This window comes from Oratosquilla oratoria, chromosome 30 (assembly GCF_046742065.1).
Source record: "Oratosquilla oratoria isolate Oo_2021 chromosome 30, ASM4674206v1, whole genome shotgun sequence".
Classification (NCBI taxonomy): Eukaryota; Metazoa; Arthropoda; class Malacostraca; order Stomatopoda; family Squillidae; genus Oratosquilla; species Oratosquilla oratoria.
The window spans coordinates 41115069-41133862 of NC_134806.1; the positions used below are offsets into that span (position 1 = coordinate 41115069).

At 44.3% G+C, this 18794-nt stretch overlaps 1 protein-coding gene across 12 annotated transcripts in view; it reads left to right on the forward strand.

Moving 5' to 3' along the window:
- Cip4 (formin-binding protein 1-like Cip4) overlaps positions 1 to 18794 on the forward strand; it is a 403349-nt gene that overhangs the window by 291898 nt on the left and 92657 nt on the right. For 2 of the 12 annotated variants that reach the window (XM_076212810.1, XM_076212812.1), the window contains exon 2: positions 15324 to 15711. The exons of the other annotated variants lie outside the window; for them this stretch is intronic. In XM_076212810.1, coding sequence (XP_076068925.1) covers positions 15655 to 15711 — 57 coding nt within the window. In that variant the 5' untranslated portion in view covers positions 15324 to 15654. The remainder of the gene's footprint in view (positions 1 to 15323; positions 15712 to 18794) is intronic. 12 annotated transcript variants of the gene reach the window in all.

An 18794-nucleotide genomic window follows, 5' to 3' on the forward strand; every position in this document is an offset into this window, starting at 1 on the left:
CCTCCATATCTACCTACCGAGCTACCCTACCACATACAACCCATCTACCTTCCTCCCTCCCTCCCTACATCCATATCTACCTACCCAGCTACCTTACCACATATAACTACCCATCTACCTGCCTAACTACCTACCTCCTTATCTACCTCCCTCCCTACCTCCTTATCTACCTCCCTCCCTACCTCCTTATCTACTTACCCAGCTATCCTACCACATCTTCCCACCAAATCCCATATACGTACATACATAAATACATGTATATATACACACACAGGGCTCGACGGTGCAGTGGTACCGCTCTCGATCGCTTATTCAGCAATCCGAGTTCGAGCACCAGGGCTGAAATAATTTCAGCATCGCTGCACAGCGATCCGGTACTCCAACTCTGGTGGGCAAGGAGATGCGCGCGCGTGTGTGTGTGTGTGTGTGTGATTCACCAGTGGTCTTGGATCATCTGTTGGACTCGTGATCGGCAGCTATTTCTCTACCGGAAAAGAGCTCAGAGCTCATATATGACCAATCTATGGGTAATGTTGTGACCTTACACACACACACACACACACACACACACACACACACACACACCAACTCCCCGCCCATGAGAGTTGAAGTAACGACTCGCAGCTCAGCGATACTGAAATTATTTCAGCCCTGGGCGGGATTCGAATTCGGACCGCCGTGGTGGCAGCCGGGAACTCTACCAACTGCGCCACGAATGTGTGTGTGTATGTGTAAGGTCACAGCATTCCACGAAGTTGAAACTTGGGGGCGAGACGAGTCTGGTGAGAGAGAGAGTGTGGGGGGGGGAGGGGGAGAAGGAAGATGTAGCGAACCCCCCACCCCGGCACCCCTTTGGTCCCCCTCCTCCTCCTCCTCCTCCTCCTTCTCCTCCTCCTCCTCCTCCTCCTCCTTCTCCTCCTCCTCCTCCTCCTCCTCCTCCTCCTCCTCCTCCTCCTCCTCCTCCTCCTCCTCCTCCTCCTCCTCTTCCTCATCCTGCGTGAGTAGGGATCCCGAGGTGGTGGTGGTGGAGTGGGGGGGGGGAGAGGAAAGTGAGATCGTCTTTTATTGACATAATTTCTATTTGTTTATTAATTTATTTATTTGTTTATTTATATTCGTATTATTTACATGCAAGATTGAAATTTCGAGACTTACCTATAGACCCGAACCTTATCCATTCATCATCATCGTCACAATCATCACCATCATTATCGTCACCATTTTGACCCGACCCAGGGCAGTCTTGGTTCCCAGCTGGCGTACCAGCTGAATCAGATGGCAAACTGGGCCAAGGGGAGGTGCTCCACAATTAGGACGTGAGAGAGAGATAGATAGATAGAGAGAGAGGCCGTGTTGGGGGAGAGGAGAGGATAGGTCTATAGTATTTACATCCCGTTTAAGGACAGACGCCCCCCCCCATCCCCAAATCAGGCTCGACCCAAATGTCTTGACAAAGAAACTGAAAAAGTATCGCTAAAAAGAGGCAGGCTTATAAGAAATACAATTGCTCGGATGCACCTAATGACTATCAAAGTTATGTAATAATACAGAGAGGTTTAAAAAAGACAATAAAAAAACGAAAACAACAATACGAAATGAATATCGCTGATAAATCCAAAGAGAATCCCAGAGAATTATATAGTTACATTAAAGATAAAAAGGATATTAGAAATCACATTGAACCACTATTATCTGCTGACGATCAACTTGAATACTCGAGTGAAGGAATGTGTGATATTTTAAACAATTAATTTGGTTCTATATTCGTAAATAAATCACTTCAAAGTGAAGTCCTAACTGAAGCCTGTGTTAAAGTCAAGGGTAAACGGACTCTACTGTAAATATAACAAAAAATAAATAAAACAATAAAATAAAAGACGTATAGAAAAACTCAAAGTTAATAAAACACCAGGGCCTGGCGGTTGGCATCCAAGAACCTTGAAGGAAATGAAAAATGACACTGTTGTTCCATTAGAAATGATTAAAAATAAATAAATAAATCGTATCTGGAGAATCACAAGAGATTGGAATTTAGCTAACATAACCCCAATATTAAAAGAAAGGTGACAAAAAGAAACCTATAAAGTACAGGCCTATCAGCTTCACCTCAATCGTAGAAAAATTATGGAAACTGTCATCAGAGATGCTATCGAACACCATTTAGAAAGTAACCGTTTAATAAAAGATAGCCAGCATGGATTCAGACGGAAACGTTCTTGTGTGACTAACCTACTCCAATTCTACAACACTGTCATCTTAAATTACGACAAAAGAAATGAAATAGATTCAGTATATCTAGACTTTGCAAAGGCTTTTGATACTTGCTAGATTAGTGGTAGCCTATTAAGCTGGACTAGTAATTGATTAAACGATCGTAAAGAGTTGTTCTAAATGGCAAAACTTCCAGGTGGAATTTTTTATGAGTGGAGTTCTTCAGGGTTCCGTTCTTGGGCCACTTCTATTTGAAGTATATATATAAATGACACAGACCACGGACTGAAATCTGTTGTGTCCAGATTTGCTGATACAAAACTGCGGAATGGCAAATGATCAGTTAAATCAGTTAGGTATCCAAGATTTAGATAAATTACAGCAATGGTCTGGAAGGTGGCTAATGAAATTTAACACATGTAAATGTAAGGCTATGCGCATAGGTTAAAAATAACACAAAGTACGATTTCAAGTTGTTTGGAAATTCGTTAACAAAAGTGGATAGTGAAAAGGATCTTGGCGTATTCATCAGTAATGATCTCAAATTGTCAGAACGGTGTATTTCCGCCTCAGAGAAGGCAAATAAGATTCTAGGATTGATTGCCCGATTTTTTTATTATTATTAAAACTCCATGTGTCATAAACAATCTATAAAACATTAGTTCGTCCACATTTGGAATGTGCTGTTTCCTTATGGTCATAAAATTAATTACAAATATCAGAAATAAACCATACGAAAATCCACTAAAACGTATCAATCTATTTACCCTTAAAAACACAGACTCAGGGGTGACTTGATACAGGTCTAAGATTCCGAAGGGAATAGACAACATCAAAAGTGACGACATTTTAACACAGAATGGGAATCAGACAAGGAATAATGGACTCAAACGGTCAGTAAGTAAATTTAAATTGGAAGTGGGTAGAAACAACTTTGCCAACCGTGTAGTTAATGAATGGAATAAACTTCCTGCAGAAGCAGTGCAATGTAGTACAGTTCGAATTTTTAAAATTCATTTAGATAAACACCTAAGCAAAATGCTGTAATGCCTGTCATTATTTTATAATTATTTATATATTTATAGTTTTTTTATTTATTCTTTATTATTTATTAAGATTTACCAGTTTGTTCATGTAATCTATTTATTTGTTCAATTATTTGTTTTTTTCCAGCAACCGACCTAGTTATGGACCAAAAGGTCTCCTCTCGGCATGGTCTTCTTTTGTAATCCTTTGTAAATATCCTCATCCACAAGGAGCTAAGATTTTACAAAAGATTGCAAAGGGTTACAAAGGAGGAGCACGTCGACTGACCTTTTGGTCCGTAACTAGGTCGGATGCGAAAAAAGATAATAATGATAAATAAATAAACGAATAAAAATTATAGTAATATAAATAATAATAAATAAAATAAATAAATAAAGGAAAGTGGATGACGAATGAAAGTGGGTGCGTGTCTTGGCCGGCTATCCCTCCAATAAAGGGGAAACCTTTTGATATTAGGGTGGAACTCTCCTGTGCGGTGGATTGGCTACAGGGAAATCTTCCCTGAGGCATCGCTGTGATTGGTCACTCTCTAAACGTGGCGGCACACTAGGCATGTCTCGCTAGCATGCTATTTACTTTTGCTATTTGGTTTGAGTAGAAATGGCTTCGGTTACTATATTTTGTTTTTCAAATTTCCAAATGTCAAATTATTAACCCCTCGTTGGGGGGTTTAAATCTCTTGCCGACAGGCAGGACGCAATGGGAAAGGACCACGTGGCACGGAAGGGGGCCTGTGGGCAACATCGTGACTTTATATTAAATAAAATCACTTGACGACACACGGGGTATTATTGTGTGTTTGTGTCTAAACTACAAGACGGCGACATGTTCCAAGCATGTATTAAACTATAAATGTAGGAAGAGATAGTCTGGCCTCATTTGTGTGTGTGTATGTGATTCACCTTCACGGTCTTGGACCACGTGTTGGACTCGTGCTCGACAGCTTTTACCTTCCCGGATGAGAGTTGAGAGCTCATATGTGGCCCGGTTTATGGGTCCTGCTTTGACCTTACACACACACATTTATGCATCAGTATGAAAAATGTGTGCATGCGTGTGTGCGTGCGTACGGAAGCCAAACCATTTTAGAGTCATTGAGACGGAAGACTAAAAAAGAAAAAAAAGAAGAAGAAGAAAAATCTACCTGAAGGTTCTTCCTGAAGGCGTGTGATGACGGGTTGAAGTGCCGGCACCAGAGCTGACGTTTGGCGCCAACGGCCAGCGGCGGCGGCGGCGGCGGCGCCAACGGCGTTCAGGGGAGGACGGAATGCCGAAGGCTGAGGAACGGAATCAGGAGATGAAAAAAAAGTTTCTCTTTCCTCCTCTCCTTCCCTTCTCCCCCTTCTCTCCTTCTCTCCTCTCTCCCCCCTCCTATCTCCATTCCCTTTCACTCCCCATCCTCCCCTCCCCCTTTCCCTCCTCCCTCTTCCCTCCTCCCTCTTCCCTCCTCTCTCCTCCCTCCTCCCTCCTCCCTCGTCCCTCATACTTTCCCTCTTTCCCTCCTACTTAACCTTCTCCTTCCTTCCCCTTTTATTCTTCCTTCTCTCTCCTTTTCTCCCCTTTTCTTCTTCCTTCCCTCCCCTTTCCCTCCTCCTCCTCCTCCTCCTCACTTCCCCTTCCCTCCCATTGGCGTTACGGGAGCGAAAAGGAGGCCACCACTTGCTGTGCGCGCGCAGTCGCGTGCTTGCGCACACTCGGCCCGGCCCGATTTGTTTACTTGTCGCTCCTGTTTTGTATTCCTTTGCTCGTCACGTCACGCGTAAACAAACGTGGCTTCGTGTTTACACGAGACGCGTGGGCGGTGACGTGACGGAGGAAAGCGGGACCTGGAGGGAAGGAATCTGCGTCCCTGATGTGGTGGTGATTGTGATGGTGGGTAGGTATGTAGGTAGGCAGGTAGTGGTGATAGGCTAGGTTGTGGTGGTAGGTAGACAGGTATAAATGGTGGTAGTGGTAGGTAGGTTGGTAGGCAGGCAGTGGTGGTAGGTAGGTAGACAGGTAGTGGTAGGTAGGCTGGTGGTGGTAGGTAGCCAGGGAGTGGTAGTGGTGGTTAGGTAGGTAGGTAGTGAACATAAGAATGAAGGAGACTGCAAGAGACCATAAGGCCTACACTAGGCAGTTCCACGTCTATTACCACCTGTCTAACCGTTTCTTAAATCAACCGATAGTGGTGGTATGTAGTGGTATGAGGTTCAGCAGCCACTACGGTAAGTTAGTGTTTTGGGAAGGTGTTGCATAAGGTTGCGGGATGATTTTTGAAGGTTGTATTGTCTGAGGTTGTGGGGGTAATTGTTTTGGAGGTTAGGTTGTCTAGGTTGTAGATGTGATTTTGGAGGCTTAGAGGTTGTGTTGTCGGAGGTTGGTGGGGGTGATTATTTTGGAGGTTGTAGGTGCGATTTTGAAGGTGGGGCCTCCCCCGCCCCTTAGCCCACTACCACCTGCACAGCTGGTGAGGGAGTGGACGGGTGTAGAGGGAAAAAAAAAAAAAGAGAGAGAGAGAGAGAGAGAGGAATGAAGGGAGGGAAGAAATCGTGCTTAGCCATAATGACTCTCTGCCTTAGGAAGTCTCTTTGGTGCTCTCGGGAAATTCCTTCAGGAAGAAGAAGAAAAAGAAGAAGACGACGATAAGCGGAAGAAGGGAGGAGAACAGGAGGAGGGGGAGGAAGAGGGAGGAGGCGGAAACGAAGTAGCTTGCTCGAGCTCAGGAATGCAGTTAAGGAAGGTATGGCGAGGAGGAGGAGGAGTAGGAGGAGAAGAGGAAGGGATGGCGAGGAGGAGGAGAAAGAGGGAAGAATAAGAAGTTTAGGAGGAGGGGAAAGAAGAGATAGACAAGAAGATGAAGATGGAAGTGGAACGAGGGAAAGAAAACAGGAATAGAAGGAAGAGAAAGAAGAAGAATAGGAGGAAGAGGAGGACGTGCAGGAAAAAGAAGAGGAAGAGAAAGGGAAGAAGAATAAGAGGAGGAAGGGAAATAGAAATAGGAGGGGGAACAAGTAAAAGGGAAGGAAGGAAAAAGAAAATAGGAAAGGTGAAGAGAAAGAGGATTAATTGGAAGGAGAAAAGGAGGAAGAAGACGAGGAGGAGGAAAATATCGCTAGAAAGTGAAAAGAGGAGGCTAAAGAGAAAGAAGAAGAGGAGGAAGAAGATAAGGTGAGGAAGGAGAAAGAAGAAGAAGAGGGGGGGAGAAGAAATGTGAGAAAAGTAAAAATGGGAAGGACGAAGAGAAAGAAGAGGAGGAGGGAAAAGGGTAGGAAAGAAGAAGAGGAGGAGGTGTTTGGGAGAGGAGGAGGGAGGAGGATGAAGAGAGAAAGAACAGGGGGAGATGAAAGGGTAGGAAGGAGAAGAGGAGGGGGAAGAAGAAGAGGAGGAAAAAGAAGAAGAGGAGGAGGAGGAAGAAGAAGAGGAGGAGGAGGAAGGAGGGAGTTTGGGTGATGAAGCATGGGTGAGTTGAACGGGTGGCTATACGTGTCGATGACTCGAGAGGTGGGGCGTTGAAGGTATGCAAGCAAACAAGCAAGCAAGCAAGCAAACAAGGAAGGAAGAGGATTGGGGATATGGAAGCAAGCAAGCAAGCAAGCAAAGAAACAAGGAGAGCACAAGAACATAAACACTTTAGAATGAAGGAGACTGCAAGAGACCATAAGGCCTACACCAGGCAGTGCCATGTCCCTTACCACCTGTCATCCCCATCCATAAAGTTATCTTCTGTTAAAGCAACCCATTGTTCAGACGCTCACTACTACTACATGGTTACGAAGACTATTCCATTCGTTGGCCACTGGTGGGGTCAGCAGGCAAGCAAGCAAGCAGGTGCGTGTACATTGCCTTATAAGGCCAGGCTCCGGAGGACGAGAGGTGGGGGGTGGGGGGAATGATGGGGGGGAGATCGCTCGTGGGGAGCAACCCCCCCTTTTTTTTTTTCTTTTTTTTTTTAGGTAAGGTCCAAATAAGGCCTTGGAGACGGGAAGAAGGTCAAGGGCAAGAAGGGGCGACCAGAGTAAGGCCAGGTCGTGGAGGGAGTGGGCAGGAGGAGGGGGAGGAGACAGATGTTAAAATAATCAGACGAGGAAGTGAAGGAGAAGGGGAGGAGGAAGACGAGGAAGATCAGAACGAAGGAGGAGGAGGAGACGACGATGGGGGAAGAAATAAAGGTCAGAATGTGAATGAGGAATTCGAACCATAAAAAGGTCACCAAGGTTGAAGTCGAGGAGGAGGAGGAGGGAGAAGGTTGGAATTTGGAGTCAAAGATGGATTGCTTGATTTTGGAGGAGGTTTTGAGTGTAGTGCGGATGACGGAGTCAGGGACTGGAGTAGAGGTGAGGAGGAAGAGGAAGTGGGGGGGGTGGGGCAGAAGGAAATGGCCAAGGGGATTAAGAGTAGTGAAGAGGGAAATACTTGATTTTCATTTTCATTTTTTATTTATTTTTCCATTTCCTCTATTTATTATATTTTATTATTTAGTTATTGTTTTCTATTTGATTATTTTATTTCTACTTAATATATTTTATTATTTATTTTATTTATTTTTATTTATTTATTTATTTTATTTTAAGTATTACTAGTTGTATTAGTAGGAAGAAAAATGGGTTAAGATATCTGTCTTTGGGTTCAAGTACTGGGGACGGGAGGTGAGTTACGGGTAAGAATGAGATTAAGAACCAAAGAGGGGGAGGGGGTAAACCGGTCAGGGCTGAAAACTTCGTAACATTTTTAGGGGAAGGACGTGGGACAAGCGTGCTAACCACCGGACCACCATAAACCCCGTTCCTATTACCATCGTCTTCGCCAACCTCTGTCTGAGAATATTGGGTTTAAGAGAAAACGTGTGTGTGTGCGTATATGTATATATATATATATATATATATTATATATATATATATATATATGTATATATATCAACCACAATTCACTTTAATTCTAAGCCTTCAACATCGAGAAACTCGAGGAGGCATACATGCAGAAATTGAAACGTGGTACAGCCAAGGACTCGAACCTGCGCTAGTACGTGACAAGCGATAGTGAGTTGACATACACACACACACACATATAGATATATATATATATATATATATATATATATATATATATATATAAACCACAATTCACTTTAATTCTAAGCCATCAACATGGAGAAACTCGAGGAGGCATACATGCAGAAAGTGAAACGTGGTACCGCCAAGGTCTCAAACCTGCGCTAGCACATGACAAGTGATAATGACTTAACATATATATATATATATATATATATATATATATATATATATATATATATATATATGTTGGTGGCGGATTTTCCTCAGAGATGACTGAGATAGGCGAGATGAAGCAGGAGAGAGAGAGATGTGTATGAGAGTTTCTCTCTCTCTCTCTCTATCTGTCTATCCCTCTCTATCTCTTCCCCTCTCCTCATATATCGTCACAGGATACTCCTAAGAATATACAGTATAGATAAATGAATAGATAAATATATAAAAGTATATATTCATATTCCAGTTGGAAGTTCCTTGGGAAAAAATGTAGTCTGCAGTTGGGGGGGGGGGCTGTCGAAATTGGACACTTTCAGCAGATTTATTATTATTATTATTATTATTTTTCATCCTCTCCCTCTTCTTTCTTCTCTTCTGTTCGTCTTAATCTTGTTATTCTTCCTTCTCGTCTTATTCTTATTCGTCGTTGTCCTCTTCCTTCTGTTCTTCCTCTACTTCTTTTTCTGTTTGGTCTTCGTTCAGTATGTTACAGAGCCTTAGACGTTCTGTGATTTTGGATCCGGACGGGGTGGCGTGACGTCACTCTTGACCCCCCCCCCCCGCCTCCCTCCACAGGTATGATAGGCTTTGTATGCTCCGAGTTCTTTGTGAGGGAACTGTTGCATACAAACGCACAGACAAAAGCAAAACACAAGCGAAGGAAGTTTCCCGCCATTGTAATGCATTCTTGCTGGTGATGGAAGAGAAGATGAAAAAAGAGGAGGAGGAGGAAGAAGAAGAAGAGTAGAAGGAAGAGGAAGAAGAAGAAATTGAAAAGGGGAGGAGAAAGAAGAAGAATAGAATGAGGAGGAAGACGAAGAAGGGGAGGAGGAGGAGGAAGAAGAAGAGGAGGTGGAGGAGGAGGGAAACGAGGAAGTTGAACGCGCTCTGAAAAGAAAGTTCAAAAGGATGATCACTTGCAGGTCGTCGTCGTCGTCGTCGTCGCCATTGTTGTCGTGGAGTTAGTTCAACGGTTTTAACGGTTTTTTTTTAGCGGTTTGAAAGTGAAACCGACAACGGGATCGTTTGAAATGAAAATCGTTTGAATATCGTTTGCCTGGGAGTGGGAGTAAGGAAGTTTTGTGTGAGAAATTTTGAATTGGCGTGAGAGATGTAGAAAGAGCGAATCAAGAAGGAATGTTAATTACTCAAATCATTCTAGCGACAATTCACCTACGAATGAATCAGATCACTTAACGGCAGCCTGAATGAATTCAGGTTTAAGAAGGAAATAGGCAAGAACTGGTTTACCTAACTGAGTAGTTAACGAATGGAATAGACTTAGTAACCATGGAGTGAGTGTTGCAACAATTGGTAGTTTTAAGAGAATATTATATAATTTTATAGATAAGGATGACTGGTGGTTAGGGACATGGAACTGCTTAGTGTAGGCCGTATGATCTCTTGCAGTCCCCACCGTTCTTATGTTTTAATGTTTGTGATGGAGAAGGTGAGGATTGTACTACGCCAGGAGGCGCTGAGTAGCTGCGGCCGAAGCCGTCAACTTTATCCAGTGATGCGCTTTGGGGACTGCTGGGGGTTGGGAGGGAACAAGCAGTCACTGCATGTGGGAATCGGAGAGGATTAAGTGCGGGACTCAAACCTGGGACTAAGCGCATGCGAGATCAACACGCATTCGATGACACCACTGATACTGAGTCGTGTGAATCAAGTTAGTTAATTGCCTTGCGACTGCAAAGGGGATTAAGTAAGGCTAGTGTAGTATTAGAGCCCTTGCAGTCGGAGGGCAGGGCAAGTCGGCTGCAATCACACGCGGTGACTATGAGCCACATGACAGTCGCTGCGACAGAGCGACTTTACTCGCCGCTACTTGTAGCGGCGAGTCGACTACCCGCCCATCTAGCAGTCTAGTCTTCCCTTGCCTCTTGTGCAGAGTGCAGACATGTCAGGTTTTAAACTGATTAATCCGGTTAGCATGTGCCGAAATGGGACAAAACCGGTTTGCCGAACTTGGAACTAAAGGAAAATAAGTATAAAACCAGCGGCCTGTAGGCTGTATGTGAACCAAGGAGGGGGAATTTGTGAAGTTTCATCTCTCCCACTATTTTTCATGATAAAGCTAATCAACCTAATCAGACTTAACCTACCTAACCTAGGTAACTTGTCGTAACATAGATGAAAAAATTGATACAAATTGGTGCAAATAGGACAGCATATCAAAAGCCCCTTTGATTTTCAGTCCTGCAAATTATTATGAAATCTAATGTTTCTCCAGAAGGCGTCTGTTTTCTCAAACTAAACAAACTTTGGTTACATTGTCAGTTCCGACTCTAATATTCATAGATTTCGCCAGGAATCTCAACACCAACCTCAAGTAGTTTTCGTTGTTTTTATCCCAAAAGATTTCGTCCCCCAGCCACTTCAAACCTTGTTTGTCATGTTTCATGCGTGGGAAAACAAACTCAGTGGCTGACTCGATGGTGGTCACTGCGCGACTGTATGGTCACATGAAGCGACTATCCAGTAAGTATATGTAACCTAACTTGAGCCCTTTGCCGTGACTCGTGGAAACCCCATTGTTGACTCATCTAGCGATGAACTGCGCATTGCTGCCTCACTGTTATTCTGTATGTTATCTATATATAGAACACACACACACACACACACACACACACACACACACACACACATATATATATATATATATATATATATATATATATGTATATATATAATATTCATAACACGACTACATGGTCTTAAGAATGGCTTGGGATTTGAGGGAAAGACAACGACATCAAAAATTCCTTTTCATTTAGCAACGTGACTAATGCTACGTTGCCGCCCGAGGTGTCCTTGACCTAGACACAATTGACAGGTCAGGTCATTCACGTGTCCGCCACCATGGTAGGTAGTGATCCCCTCTTATGTGATGATGTGATGTGGCAACAGCGCTGACCCCTTGGGTTCCGCCCGGCAGCGCCCAAAGTCTCAAGTTAAAATGCATTTACTATAGTAGCCGTGATAACGTCACGTGATCATGAAATCGCGCGCTACCGGTGAGCTACGTTTAACATATTTAATTTTAGTAGCTGCGAGTATAATTAGTCGCCAGTTGGACTTGCTAGTGGCGACTAGGCGGCTACCAGTCGCAGTAACGGCGAGTAAAGTCACATCGGGTGACTGAGGCTTTAGTTGCTCGAGTAGGGTTTCAAAACTCCTCCCTTTCCTCTCTCCCCTCCCCTAGGGGTCCTCCCTCCTCTTCCTCCTCTTCTTTCTCCACCTCCTCTTACCCCCCTCGCCATCCCCATACCCTCGTCCTATTCCTCCTCTTTCGTTCTCCTCCTTCCCCTTCTTTAATAAGTAAATAAATTAATAAATAAACAAATAAATAAATAGATAAATAAAAAAGTACCGAAACAGCCATGTAAGGATCAAATAGGTCTGTTGCTCTTCGTTTTTCCATGTAACTCCCCCTCCTATTCCTCCTCTTTTTCCTCCCTCTCCTGTTCTTCCCTCTCCTATTCCTCCTCCTCGCAAAAGGAGGCCTCGTTTATTCATTATTGACTTGGGTGGGGGAAGGTGCGGGTCCCGTAGGCCATGGAGGGCGGACGCCATTCTTGTGGACGGGGAAGCTGCCGCTGCTGCTTCGTCTTCTTCTTCATCGTCGTCTTCTTCTCCTCCTCCTCCTCCTCCTCCTCCTCCTCCCGTGTCTTCGTTTTGTGCTTATTTGTTTTCCTCTTCGCCTTTTTTTTGGGGGGGGGGTTCTTTACCTTCTTAATCTTCTTTTTCTTCTTCTTCCTCCTCCTCCTCTTCCTCCTCTTCTTCCTCCTCCTCCTCTTCCTCTTCCTCTTATTCCTCTTCCATTTCTTCCTCTTCTTATTTTTCCTGTTCTTTTTTCCCTCATCCTCTTCATGTTCTTCCTCTTCTTTGTCCTCTGTTTCTTTATCTTCATCGTCTTGTTTGTTGTTATTGTTGTTCCTCTTCTCCTTTGTCTTCATCTTTTGTTTCTTTACCTTCGTCATTCTTCTCCTTTATCTTCTTCGCCTTCTTTCTTGTTATTCTTCTTCTTTGTTTTCATCTCTGCTTCTTCAGCGTCTCCTCTTCCTTTTCATACATCTTTTCTTCTTCGCTTTCTTCTTCTCCTTTTGTTCTATATGTTCTTGTTCTTTTTGTGTTCTTTTTGTTTTTGCTAAATACACTGCCTCACTTTCTCACGGAGATAATGAGCACAGGGATGTGGATGGTGTTGCAAAATCCGTGGTTGGTGTTAAATGCACTTTGGTGATGGTGACACTTTCGCTTGGTCTGTCGGAAACGGTGTTAATTGCACCAGATAGGTTGCCGGTGGTGTTGAACTGTCAGCCGGTGTTATTGTGGTGTTGAATCCTCGAACGGTGTTGATTTCGTACGAGTGGTTTTGATTGGACCTTGGTGGTGTTGGCAATGGTTATAATGACTCGGGAGATCAGTGTTTGCTGTATGTGTGTGTATTCACTTGGTCTTTGGATCACGTGTTGGACTCGTGATCGACAGCTATTTCCCTCCCGGAAGAGAGCTCAGAGCTCGTAGGTCCGATCTATGGGTAATGCTATGACCTTTCACACACACACACCCCCAACTCCCCGCCCACGAGAGTCAGAGTAACGACCCGGAGCGCAGCAGTACCGAAATAATTTCGGCCCTGGGCAAGATTCGAACTAGGAGCTGCGGGCCACTTTCGTGGCAGCTCAGCGTTCTACCAACTGCGCCACCGAGTGTGTGTGTGTGTGTGTGATTCACCATGGTCTTTGGACCACGCGTTGGACTCGTGATCAACAGCTATTTCCCTCCCGGAAGAGAGCTGAGAGCTCGTATATGACCGATCTATGGGTAATGCTGTGACCTTACACACATACACCTCCCCAACTCCCCGCCTACGAGAGTTGGAGTAACAATCCGCATCACAGCGATACTGAAATTATTTCAGTCCTGTGTGTGTGTGTGTGTGTGTGTGTGTGTGTGTGCGTGCTTATTTACCTAATTGTAGTATACAGGAAAGGAGCAACGCTCGTGGGGCCCCGTCTCCTGTTCTTTAATTTTCCATCATACCTAGGCTCAAATTCATGTGTGTGTGTGTGTGTGTCAATAGGTGGGGGGCTGTGGAGACAGTCTCCCTGATGCTCTGGCATTGAGCAGCATCACCTTCCTGCAGAAGGTGGCCCTTGAAGAAACTCTTGCAAGAACCAGTTGGATCTTTTTGATGACGTTCGGGGAGCTTTTGGGTGGGCAGGGAGGGAGGTGGGGGGATCTCGACCAAGGAAGGTTGGGGGGGATTGGGAGATTAGGGGGGGGACTACTTTCCAAGAGAAAGTACCTGGGTGTTCTGAGAGTACCCCGGGGGCGAACTGACGGCGGCGCTGCCGAAGACAGGGGAGTGGGGGGGAAGGGGGGTTGAGAAAGTGCCTCGCCTTAAGAGGAGAATAATTGCAGTCCCCCCCTCCCCCCAGTAATGACGCGGTGCGGGTAATTGAAATGATATGAATGATTACTAAGGCCCTGTTCACATTAGCGGTTTGAATCGCGGCAATTCAATCACGGTGTAAGTCAATGGCATTCACATACAGCCGCGCAGTTTTTCCTGCGGTACCGCCGTGGGTTGCGTGCGGTTCAAACCGCTAGTCTAAACAGGGCCTGAGGCTCGTTTTCACACGTGTCGACTTTACGCCGTGCGCCATCCACGACACGACGTCGTGCTTTCAAATAACCGTGGGATTCTATGGACGCTTTCACACGTCTCGGCCACAACCACATGTGAAAGCGAACACAGACACCTCGGTTATTTGAGAACACGACGTCGTATCGTTAACGGCGCACGGCGAAAAGTCGATGCGTGTGAAAGGGCCCAAGAGTGACTGTGAGAAGTCTACTACGCCATGAGGCGCTGAGTAGCTGCGGCCGAAGCCTTTACGCTTTGCCCTATGAGAGAGATAACAAACAGTCACTGCTGGGAGTCGGAAAGGAGTGCGGGACTCAAACCCACAACAAAGCAAATGCACGCTCCCGATGACGCCATCAGCGCACAGATAATTTTATATTATTATTATTATTATTATTATTATTATTATTATATTTGTATATTTTTTGTAATACCTTTCTTTATTAGTGTTGTTATTGTATTTTGTAATTTGTTATTTTTTATTTTTCGTTTTCATATTTTGTTTAATGTTTTAGGTTTTCATCATTGTTCTAGTTTATATTTTTATTAGATATTGTTATTATTATTTATGTGTGTTTAGGTTTTTTACTGCTGCTTTTTTATCAATTGTTTGATATTTTATATTGACATTATTTATATGATTTTTATATATTCTTTATTATTATTGTTATTATTATAAAAAAATTATTTTTGGTGTTATTGTCTCTTGATATAATTTCTTCAATTTTTATAATTAGTTCAATGAATTTTTATATTCATTATTTTCATTATTGTTATTGTTGTCTTCATGCCACGTAGTTTTTTTTTTTTTTTTTTTTTTTTTTTTTGTCACACTGCGCGGCGGTGCCGGGCAAATTATATTAGCTTAATAAAATCACATGGCGACAATCAGAACATGATATAACGACCCCTCGTTAAAATACTCTTATAACACTTGAAGTCTGATGACTCGTCAGAGAGACTTTGGTATCGCCAACAACAAGCCGCAGCGGCTGAGCCGGACAGTGTGACGCCAGCCTAAGGTTCATGTGTCACTTACTCCATCAAGACTTCCCAAGGGCTTGGTCATCGTTGCGTTGGTTGTTTGCGTTGATGCTTGTTAGTGGTCGGTCCTTCGGTCACGTTGACGGTTTTTATTCACGTTTGTTTGAACCCGACAGGGATGCTTGCACGCGTGTCTGCTGGCGGAACGACAAGAAAGGTCCACCCTTGTGCAACGCGTCTCGTGAAAGGGGGATAGAACTCGGACTAGTCATTGGAGTGACCATTGTTTAACTTACTGAATAAACAAGAAAAAAAAAGAGAAAAATCAGAAAAGATAAATCAATTGCCTGCTCCAGTGTTGGTTTAGAATGTAATCTGACCCAGTCAACGGCACGTTTTTTTTAATCAGTTGAAAGAAAACGGGAAGAGGGTTGCTTACGCACTTTCTTCCTTAGTTTGTTGTTGTTGTTTTTGCACCTGCGGCGTGTTTAGTGTTTCCTAAACGCGATGGTATTCAGGTGCGATGAACTGCTACTCTCCTACAACAAGTTCAGCGAAACCAAGGTAAGGCGCCATTTGTATTGATATCCACAGGGTGTGTACGGAAAGGGGACACACACACAAACACACACACACACACACACACACACACACACACACACACACACACACACACACACACACAAAACATTCAGTCCTATGTAAATGTAGTCATAGCCAAATATAGTCTGTCTCTATATACCAGTGGTTAGATTTCTCAGGCTGGCACCCCCTTGGATTCCACGTGGTACCACCAGACGGGGTCAAACGTAGCCCATGGGAGTGATATTTCACTCCCCCCTCCCCCCCAAAAAAAAAAATCCTGCCCCCCTCCCCCGTTCATGACTCTTCTCATACACACATGCGAACACATACTTTTATTTCTTTCTTCGACTTCGGACAATGTAACAAAAGTGTGTATTCGTTTATAGTTCTTATGTCAGCTTTATTTTCTATAAACTGATACATACGGGTTCCTTTACCGTAATGTTTATGAGATATTTTTTCAGTTAGGTTTTGTAAAAAGAAAAGTTAACTGCTCCTAATGTCATCCTCTCTCTCTCTCTCTCTCTCTCTCTCTCTCTCTCTCTCTCTCTCTCTCTCTCACGCACGCACGCACGCACACACACTAAATCCATATTGTTTTATAAATGTAATTGTGTTATTTGTGTTTATGTATTTGAATGTTTTTGTTATCGTCCAATACTCGACTGGATGTTTTATGCAATTGTATCAATTCTGCATATTTGTTTGAACGTTTTGGACAGAAGAAGAAATAGGACCCTTTCCCCCTGGGCGGGCGGGGGGGGGGGTTGCCTTCTTCCCGTGATGGCGGCGCCTCCCTCATGTAACATTACGTGAACGTTACTTGGACTATGGTGCCGAGGGAGTGAATGAAGCTCAAGTGTGTTTGTTGGCTTTATTATCGTTAGTGCGAGTGTCGACCTAGGCTGGGTCGGGCGGTCAGGCTCCGAGGAATCCCGACCGCAAAGTTGACCGCGTGGGCCTTGGGACGCGCACCGCTGTGATACAAGTAATGAAGAGAACTGCCCTTGGAGACCAAAACCTGGCTCCTTATATACACAGACGACATACTAAAAAGTAGCTAAGGACACATCCTCGCCGAAACATGGCTCGGCAGGGCCAAGGTTATGCTTTAGCGAGGATACAAATGCCTGTAGTACAGGTATAATATTGACTTAATCTACACAATAGTAATATAAGGCCAAAGACCAGCTGTTTCTACACAACATATAAATTCCTTGTCCATCCCGTTTCTACAGCGACGATACTATAAGCCAAAATGTCGCGTAGACGCACCTGTGGGGGACTATTCACCACACGCTCCCCGTCCCCATCCCCTTCCCCGTTCCATTCCTCTTCCCTTTCTCCTTCCCCTTCTATTCCTCTTCATATCTTTCTCCTTCCCCTTCTCATCCTCTTCCCATCCTCTTATCTTCCTCCTTACTCCTTCCCTTTCTCCTCCCCCGTTCCCTTCCTCTTCCCTTTTTCCATCCATGTTCCCTTGCTCTTCCTCTTCTCACCCCCTTCCTCACCCATTCCTTTCATTTCTGTTTCAGTTGTGCATTTGTTCGTGAACAGGAGAGTTGTGTTCGCGCGCGCGTGTGTGTGTGTGTGTGTGTGTTCGTGCGAGTCCGTTTGTGTGTTTATGATAATAAATAATAATAGATTGATTGAATTGGATTAACAGTGATACAGAGATACACAGACAATATACAATTAGTGTTAATTTCAGGAATAGTCTTATCTGAATAGATATTGCGTATAGGGTGTGTGTGTGTGTGTGTGTGTGTGTGTGTGTGTGTGTGTGTGTGTGTGTGTACATAATTGTTGTATAGAACAAAGGAACAACACTCCATGTCTCTAATTTATCATACCTAGTATAAAATTCAGCATTGCGTGTTTTTATTTACCTAGTTGTATCTTACGGGAAGGGGTGCTACGCTCGTGGTGTCCCGTCTTTGTATCTTGCAGTGTCTAATTTGCTCTTAAATTCGCGTAGGGTTTTTTCACACATTGTGTGTGTGTATGTGTGTGTGTGTGTGTGGTAACCCATTATAATTACCCAAGAGTGGTATTCAAGAAAGGAACAACACTCGTGGTGACCTGTTTCTTGCTCTTCGATTTATCATACATAATTCCAAAGTCTGTATGTGCGTGCGTGTGTATGTATGTGTGTGTGTGTGTGTAATGAGTGGATGGTATGTGGAGTAGTGTCATCATTGTTGTAAAATAGGAGCTGTTAAGACTTCATCGTTCTATTTTTTTTTATCATCCATCTTTCCACCTCCTTTCCTCCTCCTCTTCCTTCTCCCTCTCCTTCTTCTTCTTTTCCTCCTCCAACTTCCTTTCCTGGTCTTCCTCCTCCTCCATCTTCCTTTCCTTCCTCTCCCTCTCCTCCACTTCCTACTCCTTCCCTTCTTCTGCACACACACACACACACACACACACACACACACACACACACACACACACACACACATAGTGTGTGTATGTTTTGTTTAATACATGTCCGCTATTGAATAAACACACAATTTCAGACTCCACTTGTCCCAGTTTAAGTTTCTTGATTTGGTTGTGGACTAGATCTGTTTTGCTCCACTCCCCCACCTCCACAAACACTCCACACCCACTCCCTCCCACTCCCAATAGGCCCTTGTTGGCGAGATGACCACTACACTCGTAAACTCTGCGCGTTCACGCACACACACACACACACACACACACACACACACACACACACACACACACACACACACACACACACACACACACACACACACAACTCGCGGCGAGGTGGTTAGAGTTCTCGCCTGCCACTTCGGTGGTCCGGGTTCGAATCCCGCCCAGGGCTGAAATAATTTCAGTATCGCTGCGCTGCGGGTTGTTACTCCAGCTCTCGTGGGACGGGGAGTTGGGTGGGTGTGCGCGTGTAAGGTCACAGCATTACCCATAGATCGGTTATACGAGCTCTGAGCTTTTATCCGGGAGGTTAATAACTCGGTCACGAGTCCGACACTTGATCCAAGACCATGGTGAATCACACACACACACACACACACACACACACACACACACACACACAC